Here is a 27,132-nt window from a genome sequence, read left to right as displayed (position 1 = left end):
AAGGAATAACTGAATTGGCACTTTATCCCGTGCTCTACCTCCTGTTATAGAAATTCTCACAATCAATCACCAGTTGAATTGACTAGGTAAAAAGAGACAAAATGGGTAGCGCCAAAAGCATTTCCAGAAATCCATGCTGAAACCGGTTTGGCTCAGTGGATAGAGTATCGGCCAGTGGATTGAAAGGTCCCGGGTTCGATTCCAGTCAAGGGCATGTACCTTGGCAGCAGATGGATGTTTCTCTCTCATCGATGTTTCTAACTTTCTATCCCTCTCTCTTCCTCTCTGTAAAAAATCAATTTTATATATATATAAAGAAATCACTTCCTCCTCCTGCCCCATGGTGTCTCCTTAACAATTGGGCCGCATTTAAGGGTGAGGGTCAAAAGAAAAAAAGTTTTTTGTGGGTTTTTCTTTTTCTTTTTTTTTTTTTTCGTAATGTTGCCTGGTCTCAATACAGACCAGGCGACGGGAAATCTGGCCTGTAAATGGATCTCTGACTCACAACACTATTTCCCAGTTCTTAAAAAAAGCAATACACATATATTGCTTCCTTGGTATGTGGTAATTGTTTTTATGATCCAAGAACCATACCTTGTTCATCTATTCCTATTCTGCAACAGGTATACTGCTTACACTGATTATATCTCACAGTTTCCTGAAATTGTAATAATTATGCTCAAACACTTTCTCAATTGCTGCCCTTTGCTCTTTGCATAAAAATCAACTCATGTGTTAGAACATTGTAAACATGCTAATCACTTGCCTTGTTTTGCTTTGTGTGATCTGACTGTTAGATAAAGCTATGGCTTACAAGGCTGTGTCACTGTGCCTCATTTAGGCACAGTGATCCTACCTAGCCCCAACTGTATACTCTTGTCTGTCTTCTTTAATCTTTCACCGTCACTCCTCAGGTTCACCCCTGGCGTGCTGGATGTGATTCAGAATACTACTTAGCCATAAAAAGAAGGAAATCTTGCCACTTGGAAAAACATGGATGGACCTTGAGGGTAAAATGCTAAACAAAGTAAGTCAGAAAGCGTTAAATACATTATGATTTCACTTATATGTGGAATCCAAATAACAAAAGAAAACTCCTAAATATAGAGGATAGTTTGGTGGTGATTGAAGGGAAAAGGGCTGGAATGGGTGATATAGGTAAAGGGGATCAATTGTATGGTGATAGATAGTAACTACACTTATTTTGGAGATCATTACATAGTGTATACAAAGACTGAATTATTATGTTGAACAACTAAAACTAATATAACATTATCTACCAATTTTATCTCAACACACACACACACACACACACACACACACACACACACACACAAAGAGCCAAACAAACCATTTGGAGGGGTCATTTGGTGTTTGCTGTTAACACACTTTGTTACTGCAATGAGAGTCCAAGTGGCACACTCATTTTGTAGATGGAGCAGGGCAGAGATCATTGCCATTGTGTACCATATGCAACTTGTGGCAAATCTTGCCTTTTCATCCCTTAGAATTCTGTATCAGGTTGATATATGGTAAAGCATCTGCTTGCTGTGTGCTCAGTGAGCCTGGCTTTATGGGCTCAATAGGAGTGAGGCTCTGAGGGCTGACATAAGGAGCTGCTTCGCTGAAGGAAACAATGGAAAGGAAAGTACTAGTAAGTACACGCTATACCTCTATTTCCCGTTATTCTGGAATTCAACTCTTCTAGAACCTCCAAGAAGGTCTGAATTGTGCTTTGAAAAGTAGGTACAACCCTAAGAGATGGTTCATATTACAATAATCAACCAACCTGCCCCACCCTCCTCGTTAACTCAGAAAGCCTCCACAACAGGTGCATGGTCCAGTCAGCTGAGCCTGGGAAGATAGAAGAAACTGATTTGTCTTGGAAAACGTTATGTAAGAGACTCTGACTACTTTGGTCTCCCTTCCATTTCCTGTTGAGTGTGCAATTTCTTGGCCTCACAATTACAGCCAGTGGCTGCAGGGAAGGACAAAGGGTGGCAGTCATTTCAAAAGCATCTTAATTGCAGTGGTGAGCAGAATCAAGAGATTTAAGTAGTTTATAATCTGTGTGTATTATTCAAACAATCTACATACCCAAGTGCCCCAATGACTTAGGTCCAAATTCCACTTTTATCACTAATATAACAAATTTGAATAGAGCTTAAAGTATAAAAAATGCACTTTCATTCTCAACCTCAATTTCCTCATCTCCAAAGAGGGTTGTATATTATCATCTTCATAGTTTACAATGAAAAAAAAGTAAGTGAAACAACAGGTAATGCACTTTCTCTACAGTATTTGGCTGGTGAAGATATTTCAATTACCCAATGGCAACTATTACTTCACACACATAATTTATTTTATAGATAACCTAGTTAACATCAGGTACATTGCTAAGTATTGAGAATTTTAAAGTGCCTGCAACATTATGGCTCTGTAACATGAGAGGATCTTTCTCTTAAGAGTAGACTTCAGCCCCGGTCTAGCCTAGGCCTGCAAACTGGGGGGGTCCCAGGTTCGATTTCAATCAAGGGCGCATGCGGGGAGTGGGCTTGATTATGGGCTTGATCCCAGTGGGGGGCGTGCGGGGAGCGGATGATCAATGGTTCTCTCTCATCATTGATGTTTCTCTCTCTCTTTCCCTTCCTCTCTGAAATCAATAAAAATATATATTAAAAAAAAAAATAAAAGAGTAGACTTCACACATCTGTGTTGGGCAAATGCTAACAAATACATGTACCCCCTATCTACAATACTGCTTAAAAAGTAGTTAGTAACCGAAGAGATTTTAGACCTGTTAAATAAAGCAGTGCTTTGAAGCTCCTATAGGTCTGTGGATCGGAGGAGTCTTCCAGCCACACTTCAACTTAACAAAACAAAACAAAACAAAAACAAACAAACAAACAAACAAAACAAAACAAAACAACAACAACAACAAAAAAATATATATATATATATAAAATTAATTGAAGAAAGGAAGAGATAGATAGAAATATCAATGATGAGAGAATCATTGATCAGCTGCCTCCTGCATGCCCCACACTGGGGATTGAGCCTGAAACCCAGGCATGTGCCCTGACCGGATCGAACCTGGTTCAAAGGTCAATGCTCAACCACGGAGCAATGCCAGCTGGGCCAGCTCCACTTCTACTTTTTAAAAAGCTAAGCTGATGGCCCCCTTATCCAGTTCCATTTTCCACGATTTCAATTATGCCGTCAACTGAGGTCCAAAAATACTAAATGAAAATATTTCCGAAATAAAAAATTCATGTTTTAAACTGTGTGCTGTTCCAAGTAGTCTGATAAAATCTCATACCATTCTACTCTGTCCCACCTGGATGTGAATCACCCTTTTGTCCAGTGTATCCACATTGTATATGCTCCCTATTATTCACCAAACACCCATCTCCGTTATCAGATCAACCACTGTAGTCACAGTACTTCTGTTCAAGCAACCCTTAGTGTACTTAATAATGGCCCCCAAGTATGAGTGTAGCAATACCAGCAATTTAGATATGCCAAAGAAAAGCCATAAAGTGCTTCCAGTGAAAAGCTGTGTATGTATGGGAAAAAACAGAGTAAATATAGAAAGACCTGATGCTTGCAACCATATTAAAGTGGCTGTAAAACCCCAGCCACTCCTTTTAAGTATCTTGTTTTATAGATTTTAGAGAGAAAGAGAGAGGGAGAAAACATCAATGTGAAGAAGAAACATCAATCAATTGCCCCCTGTACAAGTCCCAACCGGGGATCGAATCCACAACCTGGGTTATGTGCCCTAACCAGGAATCGGAGACCTTTCAGTGTACAAGGCCATGCTCCAACCAACTGAGCCATGCTGGCCAGGCCCCAGCTACTTCTGATTCCCTGACAAGGAGTTTCATGCTTTCTCTCTCAGCAAGGAAAAGCCAAGGATTGTTTCTATCTCATGTCTTCAGTTTTCTGCCCCCTAAGTCTCAGTATCTTTCCTCCAATCTCTCTTAGCCATCCCTTTCTAAAGTAGCAAGAAAAGCCGTGAAAGTCAGTGATATTTTTTCCCACCATGGGTAGCACTTGTAGCATTCCTTAAGGAAACTACAACACTATATCTAAAATAATTAAATTAGAAAACCAAGCTCTCATCCTAATCTACATATTGCAAAGAGTGACAAAGCTTCAGGGAGCAACACTGCAGACAGAAGAGAAAAGCTCTACATTGTCTTGCCAAGACTTGTCTTCTTACTTTCCCAGGAAGGCAAGGAATAGAAAAAAATTGTAAGGAAAAGAAAGTAATGGCTGGAGCAAAATTCGTGTTCTTCCTATCTCCAACTTGGAATGTTTCTTATTAAAGAAAACTTTCTCATCTGTATGTATCCAAAGATATGCTTCACCGGTATATCTATAGTAATAAAAGCATAATATGCTAATTAGACCGGATATCCCAGATCACCTTTCAGACGAAGCTGGTGCAGAAGCTGGTGCAGGCAGCCGGGGGAAGGCCTACTCTTGCAAGAATTTCGTTAATTGGGCCTATAGTTTTTATATAATTTACATCAAAACTGGATTTTTTTTTTTTTTTGCTGATAGAATAAACTCTAATGAAAAAAGCTGAGAATCTGTAGATTGCTATTCCAACTTAATTTTCCATATTCCCCATTTCAGAAATAATGTAAAATGAATATTCTAATAAAATTTTCTCATGATACTAGGAGTACTATTCAATTTGGAAGGCTGCCATTTTAATGAACAAATATTTTTCTCTCAGTACAACAAACAAAAGTGTGAACATGAAATGCTTGGGTCTAAATAATGGTTTAAAATCTGGGAATATTGTGGAATATAGTGACCAACATAAACAAATGAACAAAAACAGACCCAGAGACAGAGAAGCATCGATCAGACTATCAAACCTCAGAGAAGGTAGGGAAGGTTGGGGATAAGCGGGAGAGATCAACCAAAGGACTTGTATGCATGAATATAAGCCTAATCAATAGACACAGACACCAGCGGGGTGAGGGTATACGTGGGGGAGCAATGAGGGAATAAGGACACATATGTAATAACTTAATAAAGAAAAATATTTAAAAATAATAAAATCTGGGAATAGTATAGGGAAATATTAAATTATGAATTTTAGAAATAAAATTAAGAATCCTATCTTAACATGTATTACCTAAGTAATGATAGTGAAACAAAGTTTTAAGTTAACCTCCTCCTAAACTGCCAGGCATTGAGCTCCAACTACAAATCTTATAACTGGAAAAATATGACATATTTTTTCTTGCTGTGAAATTTTCTCAAAAATACTATCAGACACACACCAATTAAAAATAGCTTAACAGATTAATGTGAAAGTGCTTAAAAGTAAGTTGAGCTGCTTAAAATGCTTAAGAGAAAACGAATGATTAGGAGAGAATTAAGTGACCTGTGAAGAACAGAAATTAGATATAGGCAGATTATATGACAATGCAAATATTTATTTTCAGTTTACATTTGGGAGAAGACAGTCCAAATTCCAAAGATAATTAAGGAACCATATGAAATGCCACCTTAGAGAAATACAACCCAAAAATTTATACTTATATATTCTAGTTCTGTTGCTTATAATTTCCAAAATTTTAAGGGCCTCTATCAGTTCTACAGTTTACAAAAGAAAAGCATTGCTGAAACCAGATAGAGCATCGGTCTGCAGACTGAAGGATCCCAGGTTCAATTCTGATCAAGGGCATGTACATTGGTTACAGACACATCCCCGGTGGGGGGTGTGCTGGAGGCAGCTGGTGGATGTTTCTCTCTCATCGATGTTTCTCGCTCTTCCTTTCTCTCTGTAAAAAAATCAATAATATATATATATTTTTAAAAGAATCTATTTAAAAGAAAAAAGAAAAGCATTCAAGTAAAGATATCATAAAAGTTGATTATACCTGGGGGGGAAAAAAGCTTTTTTTTCTTTACAAGTTGGGTTTTGCTTTCAGTATTAAAATTAAGATTACAATGTATACAAAAATAGTATCCAGTGGATGATTATGTGTTTTGGAGAGCAGAAACTTCAAAATGATTAGAAAAAATAGTAAGTACAATACACTGCACTCATGAAATTATAGGTTAGACAGAAAAATGGTGAATGTCCATAGACTAAAATGTCATGTCGGACAGGATTAAATTTGGCTTAACTGAAGTAATTTGGTCACCTATTATGAATGAACTCTTGTTAGCCAAAGATTATTTTTTTGATGTTCAACTTCTGATATATCCTATCCTGGGTAAGACCTTTAGTTTTCATCAGGATATTCTTGTTTCAGGCATTTCCAAAATGAGAATAGCACCAGAATAATATCTCTATCTCTATCATCTCTGTATTAGCAAAAATAGACCACTTTTACTCTCCATCCTGAAATATTTTACTTAGCAATGACTACAAAGGTGACATCGTTCTATTTAACAATGAAATTAAACAACTGCTATAACTTTCACATGAAAGCTATAAGAACTATGTTCATTCAGCGTTAGATGCCCACAGACTGGATCTCGTGTTTGTATGTAAAAAGTACTCAACAGGTATTAATGAATTGGTGGTACTAATTTGTGACAAATGACTGGGATTAACAAGTCTCAAAGAACAAATACAGCAGATTCAAGAATAATATGCACAGTATGTCCTCTTATAGAATACTAGTGGCCCAGTGCACAAAATTGCACCCAATAGGCCGCCTACAGCAGGAGCTGTTGGGAGCCGCACTGCTTCTGAGGGAGGTGGGAGCAAGCCCCCGGCACCCTAGGAGGGAGCCTCTGCTGCCTATGGGAGTCAGGAGGGAGCCTCTGCCTTCTCCAGCAGGAGCTGGAGGAACCAAGAGGTTCTCCATACATCTCCTGGTGGCCAGTTGTGCATAGCCCTGCCCACCCATGTGCACCTGCTGCACACGCAGCCTCCTCCTGATTGACTCATTCGCATATTAGCTCTTTATTATATAGGATTTTAAAACTTCCACAATAATACTACAAGCTTCCAGAGTTAAGCACATAATGGCAAGGGTGATTACTGAATTTTATGCTGGCAAGGAGTGAGGGCAATAGCATCAGGAAATGCATAGAAGTCCTGAATTGTTCTTATTTGGATCTAAGTCAAATATTATAATACTAATTTTTACAAAAGAGGACAATGGGCATCAATGTTCATTACCTTATTCTCTTCTTGTCTACCTATTTACATAGTTTCTAAAAAAAAAGCAAGCACCAGACATTTTTGCAGGAACAATCAGCAGTATATTGATGGATCAACAGGATTTACCAGCTAATTATCTATTTTAGGAACATTATTAATTTGAAGATCAATAATCTGTGCATCTTATTTTTATAGTTGCAATACATAGTTGTGATGTGCCTTAGATTTTTAATAAAGTGGATTTCCATTTTTTAAAGAAGTTAAAATTTATTTGAGAATATTTCAATTACAAAAAAAAGTTGCCTTACATTGCCTGATTTAATCAAAGCTGCTTAAAATCCCAAACTTTTATCATCAATGACTGATTGTTTATCAACATGAAGAGTAGAAAAGACCAAGAATTTTGTTTGTTTAATCCTCACCAGAGGATCTTTTTTTTTTTTTTTTTTAATATATTTTATTGATTTTTTTACAGAGAGGAAGAGAGAGGGATAGAGAGCTAGAAACATCGATGAGAGAGAATCATCGATCAGCTGCCTCTTGCACACCCCCTACCAGGGATGTGCCTGCAACCAAGATACATGCCCTTGACCCGACTCGAACCCGGGACCTTTCGGTCCGCAGGCTGATGCTCCATCCACTGAGCCAAACCGGTTTCGGCTTTTTTTCATTAATTTTTTTTTAGAGAGTGGAAGGGAGGGGAGAGATAAAGAGAAATACTGATGTCTCACACTCAGTATTGCTGGCTCCACTCCCCACCCGCACACTCCGACAGGGTGGGGAGTGGAGCCAGCAACTGAAGTATGTGCTCTTCAGGGGAATCAAAACCACAACCCTTTAGTCTGCCGGCCAATGCTCTCACCACTGAGTCAAACCTGCCGGGGCAAGAATTCTGCTTATTATTGTAGCAAAAACGTTCATGGTATTTGACAGAATTCAGAGCTCTTTTTAAAAATGGGTTCATATCTGTGAAACTAAGTCAGCCAGAATAAAGTCTTTGTTTTAAAAAAGAGCCTGACCAGTATGGTTCAGTAATTGAGCATTGACTCATGAGGTCAAGGCTTGATGCCTGGTCAGGGCACATGCTCAGGTTTTCGGCTCAGTCTCCAGTAGGGGTCATGCAGGAGGCAGCCAATTGATGTTTCTCTCTCTATCCCTTCCTCTCTGAATAAACAAAAGGAATAAAAAAAAATTAGGCAGCCAAAAGGTATTTCAAAAGATATAATAATAGCAAAATTGATTTTAACAGCTGATTCTACTACATTTTGAAAATGAAATGTCTTTTTATAAACATTGCTTTTATAATAACTCAAAGTGTATACATTTTTTGGGACACCCTGTATAAAAACCAAAGCAAAGTGACAGAATGCTAAAAACTGCTAAGCAATGGATTAAAGAAACTTTGCTAATAGTCCTCTTTGTCCTTCTATTGTTATATATATAAATTAGGTATGATAATTAAACACTGGCCTTCTAGGACTTAATAGAAGTCTAAAAGGAATTATTAAAAAGTCTTCAAATACTTTATAAATACTATTAACAAAAACATTTATTGTATTTTATTTTTTGTCTTTCTTCAATGAAAGTGTCCCTTTACATCAGACTGCTTAATATTGTTTCAAATTCTCAGAGATCTTAGTTTTCTTCCAAAATGATATTCCCAGTTTATCAAAATATTTCTGATTATGAAAGATGATACTAGTACTATGCTACTTGAGGGAAAAAAAGAGAGAATTGCAGCACAACTAGTAAAGTTCCTGGACTTGGTTCAATCAAGTTATGGATCATTCAACTGACATACTTTGTTATTCTAGCATTTTCAAGCATTATTTTGAAAACATATTCTCAGTGTGAGATTTCTTGTAAAAATAGGAAGAATTTAACTTCTGTAAACATTTGCAATGCCACCTATTTCTTTGAATATTTTTCCCCTTAAGAGAGCTGCTCCAGTGAAGAATTGTTGCTTACACGTTCATGTCCAGATTCAAAAAGAAACTCAATGTTTTTCTATGAAGACAGAAATGCCCAAGTAATGTGAAAGCTTTCTGTAACCAGGGATTGCCCACCTATTCCTAGCATGTAATCACACCCTATAGATTCCTGATAAATTAAAAATGTTCTCCAGTTACTCATAGTTCGTCAGATGTGTTGTTCACCTTTGGTATTTGACATTCTTCACTGGTATGACAACCCTGAAGGATGTCCTTGTAGTGGTCCTTCAGATCATCATACAAAGAAGCAGTTTCTTGCGAGTTAGCCAATGGTAACACTTTTTCATTCAATAGCATCTGCACTCGGAATTCTTCTTTAGGAGTCTTAGCATTTTCACAATGGTAAAGCACAAATATCAGGTTTGAGGCATAAGGTACAATGTGACCGCTTCGGAACTTCCGATGCATTTGTTCCTTGTAATTGTACGCTGTGAGGGGCTCCTTGTCTTTGAAGTAGCCCATGAGTGAAAGCAGTGGAAGAAGGGTCTCTGCATGACCAAACTGAAGGATGACTGGAGAAGAAATTGGCTGAGACCTTAAATGAGAAATTGAGAAAAAGAATGTCTATGTATCCGTGTCAAAGAAAATAATTTCTACACTTAGAAGCATACAACATTCTCATCAACAAGTGTTTGTAAGGCTCTCTTCTTAACTGGTATACATTAAGCAGGTCATCTAAAGCATCTAAAGCCTTGTATTTATTTCCAAGAAGCATCCCCTTAGGTCCCCAAAGCAGAATCATTCAGACCATAACTATATTTGATTTCACCTGCATAAATAGTTTTCAATTTTGCATTATTTTGTCAGTATTTCAAAACTGGGTGATTTCAGATTCTTACAAATCCAGATTTTTTTTTTTTTTTTTTGGCTCCTCTTGAAAAAATGAAAGATCGGGCAACATATATATATCCACACAAGGCAATAATCAGTATAATAGGAATGAGGATTACCCTCCAGAGGGGACATAAATGTGTTACACAGGACATACCGTATTTTTCGGACCATAAGACGCACCGGACCATAAGACGCACCAGTTTTTAGAGAAGGGAAATGAAGAAAAAAAGATTCTGAAACAAATAGTGTCCTAAAATATTTTATGTGCATTAAAACCCAACATCACAGTCATAAACACATGTAATCAACCCTGTAAAGTAAACAGCAGCATTTAGAACCATTTTAGAGCCGGGCAAGCACACAGAGACCACACAGAGCCGGGCAAGTAAAAAAACTTTTTTTTTTACAGTATATGTGTAGGCTATATTTGGACCATAAGACGCAGGGACTTTTCCCCCCCACTTCTGGGGGGAAAAAAGTGCGTCTTATGGTCCGAAAAATACGGTACATCACTCCATGCTATCTCACATAGGATATCTACTTCCCAGATCCCTTTATACATTTGAGCATATGCAAGTCAAAGATAATACCACTTCCATAATGTAAATATAATGCAATTTAATAGTGATACAAGTTAAAGAAAAAGAAATACTGGTTTACAGTTTAAGTCCTCTAGCCATGATGCAATAACTCCAAAGCTGGGACCCATCCTAAGAATCAATGTTTTTTAAAATTTCATTCTTCTTGATTTTTGCATTTCAAGAAAAAATACAGAGCTCACTGGATGTCTAGGTTGGGTTTTAAGAGTAAGAAGCAGAATTTAGCACACTTTTAAATAAATTACAAGATCTAAAAGAATGTTAGGTATTTTTTGCATTAACTCAAAAGTATTGCCATTAAATAACAGCTTAAACTATGAGTCACTTGTCTCAAACATAACTGCTTTTCTTCACTATTCTACTTTATAAGCTGAAATTCAACTTAGTAATCTTTAGTGGTTCAAGTGTTGAAACTAGAATATATATGACAAAGCAATCTTCTTCAAGGAGTAAACATCTAACTAATAATTATGACAAAGGAGCAATGACAATACAGGAGCACTGGAGCAAACAGTCTTTGCAACAAATAGTGCTGGAATACTAAACATCCACATGCAAAAACAATGAATTTGGACAGATCTTAGACTCTTCACAAAAATTAACTAAAAAAGGATCATAGACCTAAATGTAAAACTCAATACAATAAAACTCCTAGCAGATGACAAAGGAGAAAACTTAGATAACCTTGGATATGGCAATGACTTTTATATGTAACACCAAAGGCATGATCCATAAAAGTTAACTGATAAGCTAATCTTAATTAAAATTAAAAAAAACAAAACTCTCCTCTGCTAAAGTCAATGTCAAGAGAATGAGAAGACAAGTCATAAACTGTGAGAAAATATTTGCAAAAGACACCTATGACAAAGGACTGTTATCTAAAATACACAAATAATTCTTAAGACTCAACAATAAGAAACAACCCACTTAAAAGATGGGCAAAAAACTGGCTGGTGTGGCTCAGAGGTTGAACATGGATGGACCAAAGAACCTAAAGGTCCTTGGTTCGATTCCCAGTCAGGGCACATGCCTGGGATTGCAGGCTCAATCCCCAGTGGGGGTGTGTGCAGGAGGCAGCCGATCAGTGTTTCTATTTATCCATCTCCCTTCCTCTCTCAACTTTCTCTTAAATTAATAAAAATATATATTTTTTAAATGGGCAAAAGACCTGGAAAGCTCACCAAAGAAGATATACAGATGGCAAGTAAGTAAACGAAAAGGTGCTCCACATCATGTCAGTAAGGAATTACAAATTATAACAAGATACCACTACATATCAAAATCCAGAAAGTTGACATCACCAAGTGCTGACAATAGGAGTTCATTCAATCACTGCTGGTATGAATGCAAAATGATATAGCTGCCCTAGCTTGAGTGGCTCAGTGGATAGAGCATCAGCATGTGGATAGAAGGGTCCCAGGTTCGATTCTGGTCAAGGGCTCAAGCCCGGGTTGCAGGCTCCAGTATAGGGTGTACAGGTGGTAGCTGATCAATAATTCTCTCTCATCATTGATGTTTTTATCTCCTTCTCCCTCTCCCTTCCTCTCTGCAATCAATAAAACAATATATACAAAATAAAAGGGCTTAATGGTATCTTATTAAAAAAATGACATAGCCATTGTGGAAATCAGTTTGATAGTTTCTGACACAAGTAAACATACTTTTGCCACATGATCCTTATATTCCTTGGTATTTATGCAAGTGAATTAAAAACATATCTATACAAAAACCTAAACATGGACATTTACAGAAGCTTTTTTTCATAAATGTCAAAACTTAGAAGCAACCAAGATGTTACTTAGTAGGTGAATGGATAAATAAATGGTGGTACATCCAGATAATAAAATATTCAGCGCTAAAAAGAAACGAACTCTCAAGCCATGAAAAGACATGGAGGAAACTTAACTGCATATTACTAAGTGAAAAAAGCCAATCTGAAAAGACTACATAGCATATGATTCCAACTATATGACATTCCCAAAAAGGTAAAACTATGAAAACAGTAAAAAGATCAGTGTTTCCAAGGGGTTGGAGTTAGAGGAGGATGAATAGGGCAAAGAACAGAGGATTTGTAGGGCAGTGAAACTATTCTGTATAATACTACAATGGTGGGTACATGTCATTAAGCATTTGTCCAAACCCAGAGAATGTGCAACACCAAGAGTGAACTCTAATGCAAACTAGTACTGACTTTGGTGATAATGATGTTTCGTTGGAGGGTTATCAATAACGAATGGACCACTGTGATATAGAATGTCAATAGTAAGGGGTAGGCAAAGGAGTGTATGGGAAAAGAACTCTCTGTACTTTCTGCTCAATTTTGCTATAAACCTAAAACTAATCTAAAGAAGAGTTTATTAAAAACAAAACAAACAACAAAAAACCTACTGCCATGGGAATATATATGACTCAAAAGTGGTTATTTTTATTCCAAAGAGTTAACATAATCCATCTTAAACAGCTGCTCATACTTATACCAGTTTACCCTTTCAGATGACTTACATTTCAATTTTTTTTACAAAGTAGCATTAAATGTTAAATGGAAAAATACTTCTATTCTAAATTATATCCAAACATCAAAAATGGAGACTTATATATCTTCAATTAGTGGGAGTTAAAGAGTTATGGAATTTGTGTGTGGTCACAAATACAGGTAGGGCTTTTTTATTGGTTTTTATAACTCTAAAGATGTCAAAGTAAATACACGAGAGTCTTTATGATCTAATTTTTATCAAAGGCCATTAAAAGTATGTGCCAAGTTTCTGTAAAATAAATCAGTATTTCTGTTAAGTAAGTTGGTTCCTTTCAGGAACACACTATTTTTTGCTTTGTCTCACAACAGAGAGTGTCACACATCTGCTAGGCTCTTGAGATCTATACCCAAGTCCCAAGGAAGGACATTCTAAAAAATGTAAAGTATCAATACAAATATAAGAAAACAAGTGATTAATCTATATGAATGTATATATAGAAATACACTGTTGGAATAAATGTTTTAGTGTAGAGAAGTAGTCAAATTATCTCATTTAAGAAATAAGAAAGACAAGTGAATTGCCTAATGTTATTTAGCAAGATAAGAATGCAGTTCTCCAAATTACAGCCTTCTTTTACTATTATAAGCTGGTAAAATTTTATTAAACCTTTAATTAAAAGTGAAATTTAATTTGAAGTCTAAAATTCTGTTGTTAAATAAAGGCTGATTACTATGTGTTTTTCAAAATAGGTAAAACACTCCAAAAAAAGCACTTCAAGTCATTCAAAAAGTTCAACCAGAAAAACAATCAATAATTGCATGTTTTCCCCCTAAATATACTCATCTTAGATCTTTCTAAGCTCTTTTTTTTTTTTTTTAAATATTTTTCTTTATTGATTTTGTACAGAGAGGAAGGGAGAGAGATAGAGAGTTAGAAACATCGATGAGAGAGAGTCATCGATCAGCTGCCTTTTGCACACCCCCCACTGGGGATGTGCCCGCAACCAAGGTACATGCCCTTGACCGGAATCGAACCTGGGACCCTTCAGTCCCCAAGCCGACGCTCTATCCATTGAGCCAAACCGGTCTTGGCTCTTTCTAAGCTCTTAATTCAAGTTTCACACTCAACTAATGTTATGAAAGAAGTGTTTTTAAACATGATCCAAATAATCCCATTACTTATGTAAGTGCACAAATAAGCAACATGAACTGCCAGAAATACGAGAAGCTTTGGGTAGAAAATTAACAGAATTTTTTTTTTATCTTCTTATACATCTGATTGAAATATCAGCTCCAATGAGGCACCTGGAGAAGCATCTGTCTGACAGCTTAACACAAATGTAGAACTAGAATGGCTCAAGCATAAAGACTTTTTTTCAAGCAAAGACATAAAAATAAATTCTGCTTCCATTCAAGACGGAATAACAGGGACCAATCTACCTTCCTGCCTTGAACTACTGTAAAATCAGACAAAATATAAGAGCATTTTTCAGACATTCAACAATAGAGTAAGAGGGAAGGAAGGCAAATCAGGTGAATCCCAACAACTGTCCCAGATTACTGCCTGGAGTTTCAAGGCTGCAGCACAGAGAAGGGGAGCCCCCAAAAATATGAAAGGCAGCTCAATATCATTCATTTTTAGGGAAATGCAAACTAAAACCAAATGAGATACTATTAAACACCCATTATAAAAGCTAAAATTAAAAAGATCTACTATACCAAGTATTAATTAGGATGAAGAATAATAGGAACTCTCATACATTGGTGGGAAGACATTGGCAGTTTCTTAAAAAGTTAGACATACAACTATATATGACTCAGCTATTCTCGCTCTAGATATTATCCAAGAGAAATGATGTGCATATGTCCATATAAAGATCACAAAGGTCCATAGGAGCTTTATTTTTAATAGCCTCAAGCTGGAAACAACCCAAATGCCCATCATAAGGAGAGGGGAGAAACAAATTGTGGTGTACCCATGGAGGGAATATTCCTCAGCCTTAAAAAGGAATTAACTATTGATAGCCACAGCAATATGGATAAATCTCATAACATTGAGCTGAGTGAATGAAGCCAAATAAAAAAAATGTATGTATTATATGATTCCAGTATATAAAATTCTAAAAAAAAAACACACACAAATTAATTCATAGTGTCAGAAAGCAGATCAGTGGTTGTCCAGTTTGGAATGGAGGTGGGGGTGGGTGGGAAGGGTGGAAAGTAGATTATAAAGAATCAAAAAGAAATCTTTGCATGTGATGGATATTTCATTACCATAATTTTAGTGACAATTTCATGGGTATAAACATATATAAAAACTCATCAAATTGAACACTTTAAGTATGTGCAGTTTATATCAACTACACCTCAATAAGACTATTTAAAAAAATAAAAAATATTAAGGGCTGATAGGCTGACGTTAGTGACAGAAGTTTTCAGTAACCAATCTCAAAAATTCCTCCCTCCCATCAAGCCTTTACCAAACCCCAGTTCAAATTTATTCTCCTTCAGCACTTTTTCTTAGTGGTTTTACAAATATCCTCCAAACCAGACATGAGTTCTTTGAGACAGTAATTTAAATGTATTCACCTTTTGCCTGCATAAGCTGTGTTAGAACGGAGTAATACTGAAATTTAGGAAAGCACGTAGGAGGCAGGTACTAAAATCTAGGAGAAAATATTAGCTAGCATAAACTGAGCTGGTAGTGATACCTATGTAATTAGCTAGGGATTGGTAATAGGAAAGGAGCAAAGGGAAGGCCAGACATTAAAAGCGTGGCCATTGGGCAGCTTGCAGATCACTGGGGGTAAAGGAGTCCAACAAAGGGGAGACAGATGCGTATCCAGTGAAGCTGGGGTGACTAGGGAAGGTACTTGTCTGACTGTCAAGCCTGGAGAACCATGGATTGGCCAGAATGGGTGCAGCCAAAGCAGGCCTGTGAACATTTAGGAAGACATAATCCCTAAACAAAGAAACCCTCTCTCTTACTGCTCTTGGCTCACGGAGCTCTCTTGTACCCGGTTCTTTCCATCTCCCCTGTATGGCCCACAGCCATGCAGACTCCACACAATGGACTAATGGATTGAAGTTGGGAACACAAGCTAAGCTAGTCTGATGCTGGACTGGAGTGTGCAAATATGGAACAAAAATTCTAGACACTGGCTCTGATTTCAGCCCTGCTAAAGGCAAAATGGGACTTCTTTGGTGGTAATGAAGGAAATTAAACTTTGAAAACTAAAGGATTTGAAATTCAACTTTCCACAGAAATAAAATATTCTACAATATCTCATCATCCCCTGTGAATCTCAGAAAATTCATTTTCTCAGGATATAGCAAGAAGCCCACTCCCATCAGTAACAGATGGACCCCTACTTTCACCAATAACAGTAGCAGTGGGGGTGAAGAAAAGTGGGAGATTGATATAAAACTGGAAGCCAAAAGAAAAAAATCACAATATTATGAGTAGATGTAGAAGATGAGATAGACAGTAAAAATAATGCATGGGTTTGTGGCTTGGCTGCCTGGGAGGTTGATGGTGTCATTGACTAAAACAGGGAATACTGAAGAAAAAGAACTGTGGATAGTCCTTCATATCAACTGAGCGTTCCAACTGCATTCCACACTGTTCACAGGCACTGAGGAGAGAGCGGTGAAATAAACAAAGTTCCACTGAGAGTCAAAAAGTATCCTTCCAGAAGCAACTTGGCCATTTGAATCTGCATTCAGAGTACATTGCTTTTTCCCTCATTTACATCATCTCTTTCATTAACTAGCACTAAAACTGAGGTGGCACCTCCTGGTAGACTGAGTTAAAATTCCCTGGAACATTGACTTCAGAAAGTTAGCAAAAAAGATCATTAAAAATAGGTTCTACATGCATTTCTAAGAACTTTAAAAGACAAAGCTCTCCTATTAAAATGGGCTAATTAACCAAATGGCTATTTTATACATTTATTTCAATGCTGCCATCTTATGTTAAAATATGGAACTACACAACCTTAAAAAGCCATACCCTTATCCAGTGGAAATCTGAAAATACCAGAGATTTGAGAGTCAATAAAAAGTTAGAAAAAGGATAATGAAACATATTCAATGAAAATAACAAATATTTATAGCAATTAATTTTGGTGTCTGAAAGTATCACTCACAAAAAGATCTCATGAGGCAAGCAATTACATTCCAGAATATAAACTTTTACTTTGAAAAAGCAGAATAGAAATATACTGATAGATGCCAGGTCCGGTTTGGCTCAATGGATAGAGCGTCGGCTTGGGGACTGATGGGTCCCGGGTTCGATTCCGGTCAGGGGCATGTACCTTGGTTGCGGGCATATCCCCAGTAGGGGGTGTGCAGGAGGCAGCTGATCGATGATTCTCTCTCATCGATGTTTCTGACTCTCTATCTCTCTCCCTTCCTCTCTGTATAAAATCAATAAAATATATTTAAAAAAAAAAAAAAGAAATATACTGATAGAAATAATGGGTAAGGAAATAGTAGAATAAAATGCAGGGACATCACATTTCTTTGTGAAATTCATTCTGTTTTTCTAATCATAGCTGCTCAAAAAGTAACAATGGTTAAATAGCAAATCTAGGTTGTTTTGCTGAGTAGAGCCAAATACACAAGCAAAACCTATTTTTAAAAATCACCCATAAAAAAAATATTTTCCATAAGCTTAACTGGGCACTCAGAATATACATCATGCCGTGGTCAGTGTGGCTCAGATGGTTGGATATCATCCTGTATTCCAAAAGGTCTCGGGTTCGATTCCAAAAGGCCCGAGTTACAGGTTTGGTGCCTGGTGGGGTACATGCAAGAGATAACCAATCAATGTTTCTCTCTCTCTCAAATCAATAAACATGTCCTCAGGTGAAGATTTAAAAAAAAATTTACTTTTTAAGTTTTTACCTTTTTTTCTGTTCAACTGCTTTGTCCAAGTGCCGAAAGATATCCTGAAACAGGATGCAGCTGGAGCGACTATTAATAGTATACCCATATCCTCTTTTCCAATATTGTTTCAGATCATTTAAATATTCTAATACCTAAAAATAAAAATTTTAAAAATCATTTTTAAATCATTACATTTTATTCATGTAACAGATTCCCTAAATATGGAAAACTGGTACTGCTGAAAGGAACGTATATTGTTATAGATATTCAAAGGGCAAATTGGCAAAATCCATAAAAACATATATCCCTAAGGCCCATTTAATTCCATTTCTAATAAAATAATATTCACAGAGGAACACAGGAGAGAACATACAAGAATGTCTTACAGCAGCACTGCTTACAGGAATCAAAAAAAATTCCAGAAATAACAAAATATCATTTATAGAGAGTTCACTAAACTATAGTATACACATCCTATGGAATACTATGCAGTTATTAAAAATTCTACTCTGTTGTCCTGGCCAGTGTGAACTTGTTGGTTGGGCATCATACCATACACCAAAAGGTTGCTGGTTCAATTTCTGGTCAGAGCATTGAACCTGGCTTGATTCCTATAGGGACCACTCAGGAGCAGCCAATTGATGTTTCTCTTTCTCTCTCACTGGCCTTTCTTCTCTCTCCCTAAAAAAAAATTAAAAAAAATAAAAAATTCATTGATATATATATCAATGAAAAAAATTCTATATTGTAGATCTACACGTTCTAACATGGAAGCTCTCCAAGATATACTGCTGAATGAGAAGAACAAATTAAGAATAAAAATAGTAAAATGACCATTTGTTACCAAAACACACACAGACACTAGACTGTTTGCATTTTTAAGAAGAATACAGATTATAAATAGCATAGAAAAGGGTGGAAAGATATACATCAATTACAACAGTAATTAATCTGTGGAGTGGTCTTGAATAGGAGTTGGTGATTACAGTAGTCTTTCTTTACTTGAAAGTTAAACTTTGTATTCAAGTATTATTTGATCAGATAAAAAACCAAAACTAGAGAATTAAAACCTGCAACCCAATAGAGGTACATGAGAGCCTGTGTAGTAGTTATGAGCCATTCTTCCCAAGAGACCCTAGGCAAGCATGTCAAATTCTCAGGCAGTGGACCATATGCCTCATTTAATGCCATGAGTTTGACATGCTTGCAAGAGAAACTAAGTAAGAATAAGCAAGAGCAGGCTAGTGCCATATAACCAAACCAAAACTAACATACAATAAAGAGGCATCTAAATCAGAAAGTTAGCAAAAAGCCCAAAGTAAACATTTTTAAAAAGTAAAAAAACTAAAATAAAAACAATTAAAGTTCTATCAAATCTATTCAGAAAATAAAACAAAATGGTATCAGAAATGAAACAGTAGCCGAAACCGGTTTGGCTCAGTGGATAGAGCGTCGGTCTGTGGACTGAAAGGTCACGGGTTCGATTCCGATCAAGGGCATGTACATTGGTGCAGGCACATCCCCATTGGGGAGTGTGCAGGGGGCAGCCGATCGAGGATTCTCTCTCATCGATGTTTCTAACTCTCTATTCCTCTCTCTTCCTCTCTGTAAAAAATCAATAAAACATATTTTTAAAAATAATAAAATAAATAAAAACCAATTTTATTTTTTTTAAAAAAGAAATGAAACAGTAGTTATAACTGGAAATTTATAAAATAAATTTAAAAAAATAAAAAATCCTATTTGCACTATTAAAACTTTACATCAAAAAGACTTGAGCTTGGCTTGCTTGGTTCAATGATTGAGCATCGGTCTATGAACCAGATCACGGTTCAAATTCTGATCAGGGCACATGCCTGGCTGCAAGCTTGATCCCCAGTGTGAGGTGTGCAGGAGGCACTGATCAATGATTCTCTCTCATCATTGATATTTTGCTCGCTCTCTCCCTCTCCCTTCCTCTCTGAAATCAATAGAAATTATTATTTTATATATATATATATTATATATATAATATATACATAATAATATATATTATATATATATGTATGTATAGCTACAAATATAGAGCTTTATTAAGACAAATGTGAAAACTTGAATTCAGTATATTAGAACAGTGGGTTATTAAAGACATGTGTTCTATATATATAATTATAGTTTATTATGGTTATGTAGGAGAATCTTCTTGTTGAGAGGCATGCCCAAGTATTTAAGGGTGAAGTTTCTTGAGGTTTGCAAAAGAAAAAGATTACATATATGTGTTAACAGAATAAATGACCTCAAATATGTCTATATCCTAATCCCTAGAACCTCTGAATGTTATTTTACATAGTAAAAGAGAATTTGTGATTAAGTTAAAGACCTTAAGATGGGAAAATTACCCTAAACTATCCAGGTGGACCCAATAATAATTACACAGATCCTTTTAAGTAGACAGGAAGGACAGTCAGGGTAGAGCAATATGTGTGGGGAGAAAAGGGAAATGCACTATTTTGACACATATATAAATGGTGACCATAAATCTCAGTTTATATCTGTACCAGCATACTTATTAATGGTGCTCATTTCACTTTAAAAGTATTCCATTTAAAGGGAAAATTTTATCATCATCCTAAGCAAAGGGCATAACAAAGAGGGAACCCAAGTAAGTTTCTGAAATGATGAGTTGTGGAGATAAGAGAGGAGATAAGAAAGATACCGGGTACCTGGGACAAAGAAAAAGATCACGGAGAGAAAATATAACACACCTATTGCTTTTGGTGCTCAGCATCCTAAAGCAATCATCTACTGAGGGCCCTTCCCCTTCTTCCACCCCAGCCACTAAGCCTAGTTCCACATTGGCACAATATAACACACAAAACCTGCATGCTGGTCACTTGTCTGTGAGAACAAAATAAAGCACTCCTTTACCTTCAAAGATACATTAGTTCTCACCTTAAAAGCCTGCTTCTATCTGGAAAATAGTGCACCACTTTTCAAAATTTGAGGTTAAATTTTGAAGTTAATTTATTTTCATATGGAATATTGAAGGTTTCATATGTATGCAAGAGATAAAGATGACTAAGGTTTCAAAAGTCTATATTCCTTAATGAGCCGTACATAAAAACATCCTATCTCAACCCCAGAATTCTATCCAATGCTGCAATCCTCAATACTTAAAAATAAATAAATAAATAAATAAATAAATAAAAATTAATGCTCTCCCACCTCACCTCTCTGGCTTCTAAAATCTCAAAATTGGCCAGAATTTACTTTCCTAAAAGTCACCAGAGGCCTGTCTAAAAAGAAGGCTTATGACTGAGGAAGAAAAAATATGAAGTAGGCAGAAAGAAACTGTAGATGAATTACTGCCATCACCAGGTGGAACCGAACTCAATTTATCATGCAAACTGTTATTAAAAAAACACAGATATTTGGAAAACCATTCATCCTCTCTGAGCCTTGGCTTCCTATAAAAAGGAGAATTTAAATTATATTAGCTCTATAATCCTCTCAAGCAATAAAGTTTGATATTGGGTTAAATTTGTTTTTAATTATAGCCAAAACCGGTTTGGCTCAATGGATAGAGCGTCGGCTTGGGGACTGAAGGGACCCGGGTTCGATTCCGGTCAAGGGCATGTACCTTGGTTGCGGGCATATCCCCAATGGGGGGTGTGCAAAAGGCAGCTGATCGATGACTCTCTCTCATCGATGTTTCTAGCTCTCTATCTCTCTCCCTTCCTCTCTGTACAAAAACAATAAAATATATTTTTAAAAAATAATAAAATAAAATAAAAAAATCTCTAAAAAAAAAAAATTGTTTTTAAATATAGATGGGCCTAGAAATTAAATCACAATGGGAGAATGTTTTCCAGAGTTTTATGAACTCAAACTAGTTATAAGTAGGTGGGCCCTATCTGAACAGGCAATCTCTCTTTAGGTAAGAAAAATTATGAGTTAGTCAAAGATAGTTAATATTCCCTACTCTGATTATTTTTTGAGAAGATACTTCAAGCAGCAATAAATCACGCAAAAAAGCAAAGAAACTGCAAAATTAACACTTACCATTGCATCATCTGTGTCAAAAACATCACACCAAGGCGATTTAACACCTTTAATTGCCAGGTCAAATGAACAGGTGAAAAAAGCTACCTGAATCAAATCTGAGGGGGGAAAGGTAAAATTTGTAGGTTACTACTTTGCAATTTTTCAAAGGCTAAATATCTATGGAATGCCATGTGCAGCCTGGATAAAGTTAGTTGCCACTTTCTTCCTGGCTATCAAAGATTAAGGCTAACCCTGTATAATCCAAAGGGGAGGAACAGGAACTGTTTGGAGAAACCATGAGGATATCTAAATTTCAGCCCAATTAAACTAAAAAAAAATTGTACAACAGCTCCAGTCCCAGGATTCAGGCTTGATTTCCAGTAGGGGGCGTACAGGAGGCAGACAATGGATGTTTCTCTCCCTCTCCCTCCTCTCTCACTAAAAATCAATTTTAAAAATCTAAAAAAGCCCACAAAACAAAACAAACAAACACCAAAAAAAAAAAAAACCTGGGAAGGAATGATTTAAATGCTCAATTTATTACAATTTACCTCTGGGGAGAAAAGGAGATGAATGAGGTCCTACAGTAGAACCAAAAGACCTCAATATACTTAAAACAACTGAGGCATAATATTAAAATTTGATAAAAGTAAGTGTGGGTATAACAACATTCATTATATTAGCCATTACTATTATGTAGATGCTTGAATTATTTCCTAATAAAATAAATAATTTTTAAAACTGGCAGTGACCAACCAATTGGGGGAAAGAGAAAAAATTCAAGTTTAAATGCTAAACTCATCTAGGCATTTTCACTTGCTTGATCCTTTAACCACATGTGTCAAACACAAGGCCCGTGGGCCAAATCCAGCCCGCCAGGCCTTGCAATGTGGCCCGCACCGCGCTGTCATCACTGCACTCTGCTGTCAGTTTATGACTGTTCAGTAAACCATTCGGCCCGCGATTTAGGCTGGATTTTAGATTTTGGCCCCTTCTCTAATTGAGTTCGACACCCCTACAAACGTTAAGCATTCAGTCTCCACGATTGTCAGATTCAAGTCTACATTTTTATCTCCAATATCTCCTATTTCTAGTCTTTTGGAAATTTATTCACAATATAATGAAATCCACAATCTTTGTATGAATATCTGTCAACACCTACTCTTATGCATTACAAATTCCTAAAAAAATTATTATTATTTTTCTTAACTTCCCATTTCTAAGTGACCATATGTCCTGGTTTTCCATCTGCTTTCTTGGCATAATTATTAATAATGTCACTTTCACCCTCAAGTGTCCTAGGATGCATGATAAACTGCAGTCAGCTCATCTCTACTTCAATACTTTATGACAGACACGGCTGTCCATTTTCTCGGCATCTCTAAGTTTAAAGCCTAAAAAAATAAAATAAATCACACTACTGTGCCTTTCACTTTCTAAAACTTAACCCTTTCAAAACATGAACATGTACTTCTGAATTGCTTTAAAAGCACTTGTATGAGGAGATAACACAGGAAAAATAATTTTTGTTTTATATTATATATAATGCTGAAAGTTGAAACTTTATATACCTCTGCCTTCAAAAAAATTCCAGTATAGTAAGAATCTTGTACATTAATTTACGTAAAACTCAAAGAATTTCAATCTAAAAATAGTTAAGCATGACCAAAAAAGTATTTTCTTTTTAAAAAAAAATATATTTTATTGATGTTTTTACAGAGAGTAAGGAGAGGGTGAGAGAGTTAGAAACACTGATGAGAGAGAAACATCAATCTGCTGCCTCCTGCACACCGCCCCCCCCCACACTGGGGATGTGCCCACAACCAAGGTTCAGGCCCTTGACTGGAATCGAATCTGGGACCCTTGAGTCTGCAGGCCAACATTCTATTCACTGAGCCAAACCAGTCAGGGCAAAATATTATTTTCTTACTGTAAAATCAATTGTGGGCCTTTTAAAAGGAATAACTTTATTCTTCCATATTTTTTTCCATTTTCAGAATTCAAAAACCATTTAACTACTTCAGAATCCAAATGAAAGATAATAGGTACGTTACCTGCATTTAAATTGTTGACTGGCACTTGCAAAATAGCTGCAACTTTTTTTAAAATGTGCTGCATTTCTGGTCCAGTTTTGAAGGCTTCTACATGATAAAGAGCCGTATCATTCCTTTCCACTTCAGTTAAAAACTTTTCACAATGATCAAAGAACCTCATTAGTTTATCATTAATTCTTGGAGGTCCACACTCCATGTCTGAAAAGACATAAGCGACAATTTCAAATTAATGAATGTTTTGTTTCAAGGGTAAAAACAACAACACTAAAAACCCATTTATTCATGTTTAAAATAAGCACACATTATTCAAAAAAGACATAGGGCAAAACTACTCCCTTTCGTAATAGTAATTCATGAGTATAAGCTAGAAAAGACTAAAACAGAGTATCAAAGGGAAATGTGTTATAACAAAACTACACAATAAAGATAATTCAAATGAATGCTTTCTTAAAGAAAGCAAAAAAAAAAAAAAAAAAAATTAGCCATGAAAGTCATAAAACATACAAAAATGTGTTATGTAAGTACTATTTCTGTTAGGCACAGAAAACTTGAAAAACTAAAAATTAGCAAAATTTCTAAATACTAGATTAGAGATCATTCAACAGATATAATCTATTTTTCTACTCTAAGCCAAAGCCTAAAAACAACATTTTATTTTCTAAATTAACTTTCTCAACCCTACTACTAACAATGGCACAAAATACATCTACACTTTTGTTTTTCATTGTGTTAGGAGCTTCTGGTTTGGTTTGTTTTCTAACTGAAGCTCCCCAAAACTTCCCATTTAAAATTTTACAAGTTGTATTATTTCCTCAACTTGGGAACAAGTATGTATTGGAAAAAGCATTCATAATCATGCATCAACCACTGGGATGAATTTTCATTGACCATGAAAAGAACACAAGTATACTATTTCTGTATATAAAACGAGAAAATTAAATCTAGTTACACTGTTTTGCTTTAGATGGGTGTGGAAAACATATATATATATATATATATATATATATATATATATATATATATATATATATATATATATATATATATATCTCCACTTCAGGATCTGAATGTATAATTCTGCCCACTTTAATTGCAAATTAGATTACAATTCTTAAGAAAGCATGTTAAGTAGGAAAGTAAGTGATCTGTCATCTTTCTGTGATCTCAAAACACAATTTTCCAGGTGGGTCAGGATATTTCATCCTTGCTATTATCTAATACTGCTGCTCTTTAAACAGAAACAAAGGCATTGTTGATTCTGTAAGAATACAAAATTTAATTATGTCCTCCCTTAAAAGCCCAAATGTACACAACAGCCAAATTGTCTCCAGATAATAATTAGCTAGGCAAAAATGTTTATTCTGAGACTAAAAACGGTGATGGGGGTAGGCTTATTTTGGATTCTTCTGATCCCTGGCTTCGTACTTCAAGGCCAATGTCACCTAGGAGGTCCAATGGCCCCTTTTTGTATATACTATACTGGGTGGGCCAAAAGACATTTACAGTTGTGAGTATGCAAAACAGAGTTTATTCCTGTATTATTATTTATTGTATTGTTTTCCATATGAACAACTGTAAACCTACATTTACCCCACCTTGTATAAACTATGCTATACCAAAGTATATTCTACTTTCAACATTCAGTTAATTTAACTTCTTTATGGGGAATTTTCACTCATATTAATAGAAAAGGCCTAGCTATAACTAAAAAGCACAGTTCAACAATGACTAATTCCAAGTCAGCCCAATAAATCACAAGCAATGGAAGAACCCTTTGGCTGTGGCTGAACTGCTTAGGGATGCTACTGGAGAAATGAGAAACCAGTCTACTTCATTTTGCACTTGGACTCGGAAACGAAGTGATGTCTCTCCTCAACTCTGACCTTAAAACTGATCAAAAAAGTATTCACACTCGATCATGTCTCCGGCACAAAAATGTTATGTTTTTACTCTTATCCTTAAGTTACAGACAAACAGAAGTTATTTATATAGCGTGAGGGTTAAGAGACAAGCGTGCCCAACTGCAGAAGGAGCAGCCAGTTGAGGGAAGAAAAGGAGGGCTTATTTGCTCAGAGGGGGCAATTCGATTTGGGAATGGATGATCAGAAACGGCCCTGGTCTGTCTCTTTTTCCTCCTGGATCCCCTGATGTCTACTACCACCACGTCCTGCAAGTGGAAGATGCCATATTCACACCTGATAAATGAACCAATAAATGGGGTATGTATGAGAAGCGAGATGGCCAAGTCCAAGCCCAGGTCCAGACCAAACCATGGGAGAGATGGGGGTTGAGAGACAGAGGGGAGTGAGAGGCCGGGACTGGGGAAGTCCGGGATCGGGATCAGGGGACTGGCCCGGCGCCCCCGGAGGTCACCTGCCACGTCGGGGGGCGTGAGGCCGGGGTGGTGGTGCTGCCACAGCCCCTTGAGGAAGGCGGCGCCACTCTCCACGCAGCGGTGCTTGGAGCTGGTGACGAGCTGCAGGCAGCCGTAGTTCTCGCGGCGGAAGAGGGTCGGGAAGAGGGCGGCCAGGCGCTGCGCCAGCTGCCGCATGTCCTGCCGCCCCTTCTCTACCAGCTGCCCGTCCATCCAGTCCGCGTACCACAGCGGCCAGGCGGCCAGCGTGGCGCCCAGGTCTTGGCTGCCGGCGGCCGGGTCGGCCCGGGGCCCGCGGGCCTCCAGCAGCCCGTGCAGCTGCCGCAGCTTGCGGATCTGCTTGGCCGTCGGGTAGCGGGTGCCGTGGCGGATGAGGCCGACCAGCTGCACCGGGGTGCAGGTCTCCTCCAGCAGCTCCGGGTCGCGCCGCGGTGACACGGGGTCCCGCAGCAGCCCGGGGTTGGCATCCTCGTAGCGGGTTTTGGTGCCGAAGAAGGGGCTGAGCGCCGAGACCACAGGGGGCTCCGGCTCCGGGAGGGAGCAGCGCGACAGCGACGAGAGCAGAGCCACCGCCAGGACCGCGGAGGGAGGCGAGGGAGCCCCGCGCAGGCAGCGGGCGCCGCGGAGCATGGTGCGCGTGGGCCCGCGAGGGGGGCGGGGACCGGGCGGCAGCCGCCGACTTCCGGTTCTGGCGAGCAGGGGGGCGGGACTAGGCGTCGCTTCCGGTGGAGACCCCCGGAAACAGCCGCT

General features: G+C 37.3%; 1 protein-coding gene across 2 annotated transcripts; it reads right to left on the bottom strand.

The window, feature by feature from the left end:
* Positions 1-5,438: 5,438 nt before the first annotated feature.
* MINPP1 (multiple inositol-polyphosphate phosphatase 1) lies at positions 5,439-27,132 on the bottom strand. 2 transcript variants are annotated; one of them, XM_084903453.1, is made up of 5 exons: positions 26,382-27,132; positions 24,009-24,206; positions 21,973-22,070; positions 17,950-18,083; positions 5,439-9,670 (listed from the first exon to the last, which is right to left on the bottom strand). In XM_084903453.1, the coding sequence occupies exons 1-5, from the start codon at positions 27,010-27,012 to the stop codon at positions 9,274-9,276; spliced, it is 1,458 nt and encodes a 485-aa protein (XP_084759579.1). In that variant the 5' UTR covers positions 27,013-27,132; the 3' UTR covers positions 5,439-9,273. The 2 variants fall into 2 exon arrangements, with proteins under 2 accessions (XP_084759579.1, XP_084759580.1); XM_084903454.1 differs by lacking the exons at positions 17,950-18,083; positions 21,973-22,070.

The sequence above is a fragment of the Pipistrellus hanaki genome, assembly GCF_964339955.1.
Source record: "Pipistrellus hanaki genome assembly, chromosome: 14".
Classification (NCBI taxonomy): domain Eukaryota; kingdom Metazoa; phylum Chordata; class Mammalia; order Chiroptera; family Vespertilionidae; genus Pipistrellus; species Pipistrellus hanaki.
Note: the sequence above shows the minus strand (reverse complement) of the source record. Positions and strands in the feature narration are given on the sequence as shown.

Excerpts from the sequence above, each read along its gene's own strand:
- MINPP1 (XM_084903453.1), bottom strand. The coding sequence starts at position 27,012 with ATGCTCCGCGGCGCCCGCTGCCTGCGCGGGGCTCCCTCGCCTCCCTCC. Across the intron at positions 24,207-26,381 it reads CACGCCCCCCGACGTGGCAG|ACATGGAGTGTGGACCTCCA; the intron begins GTGACCTCCGGG and ends ATGTCTTTTCAG. Across the intron at positions 9,671-17,949 it reads GCAGTTGAACAGAAAAAAAG|GTCTCAGCCAATTTCTTCTC; the intron begins GTAAAAACTTAA and ends TTCTCATTTAAG.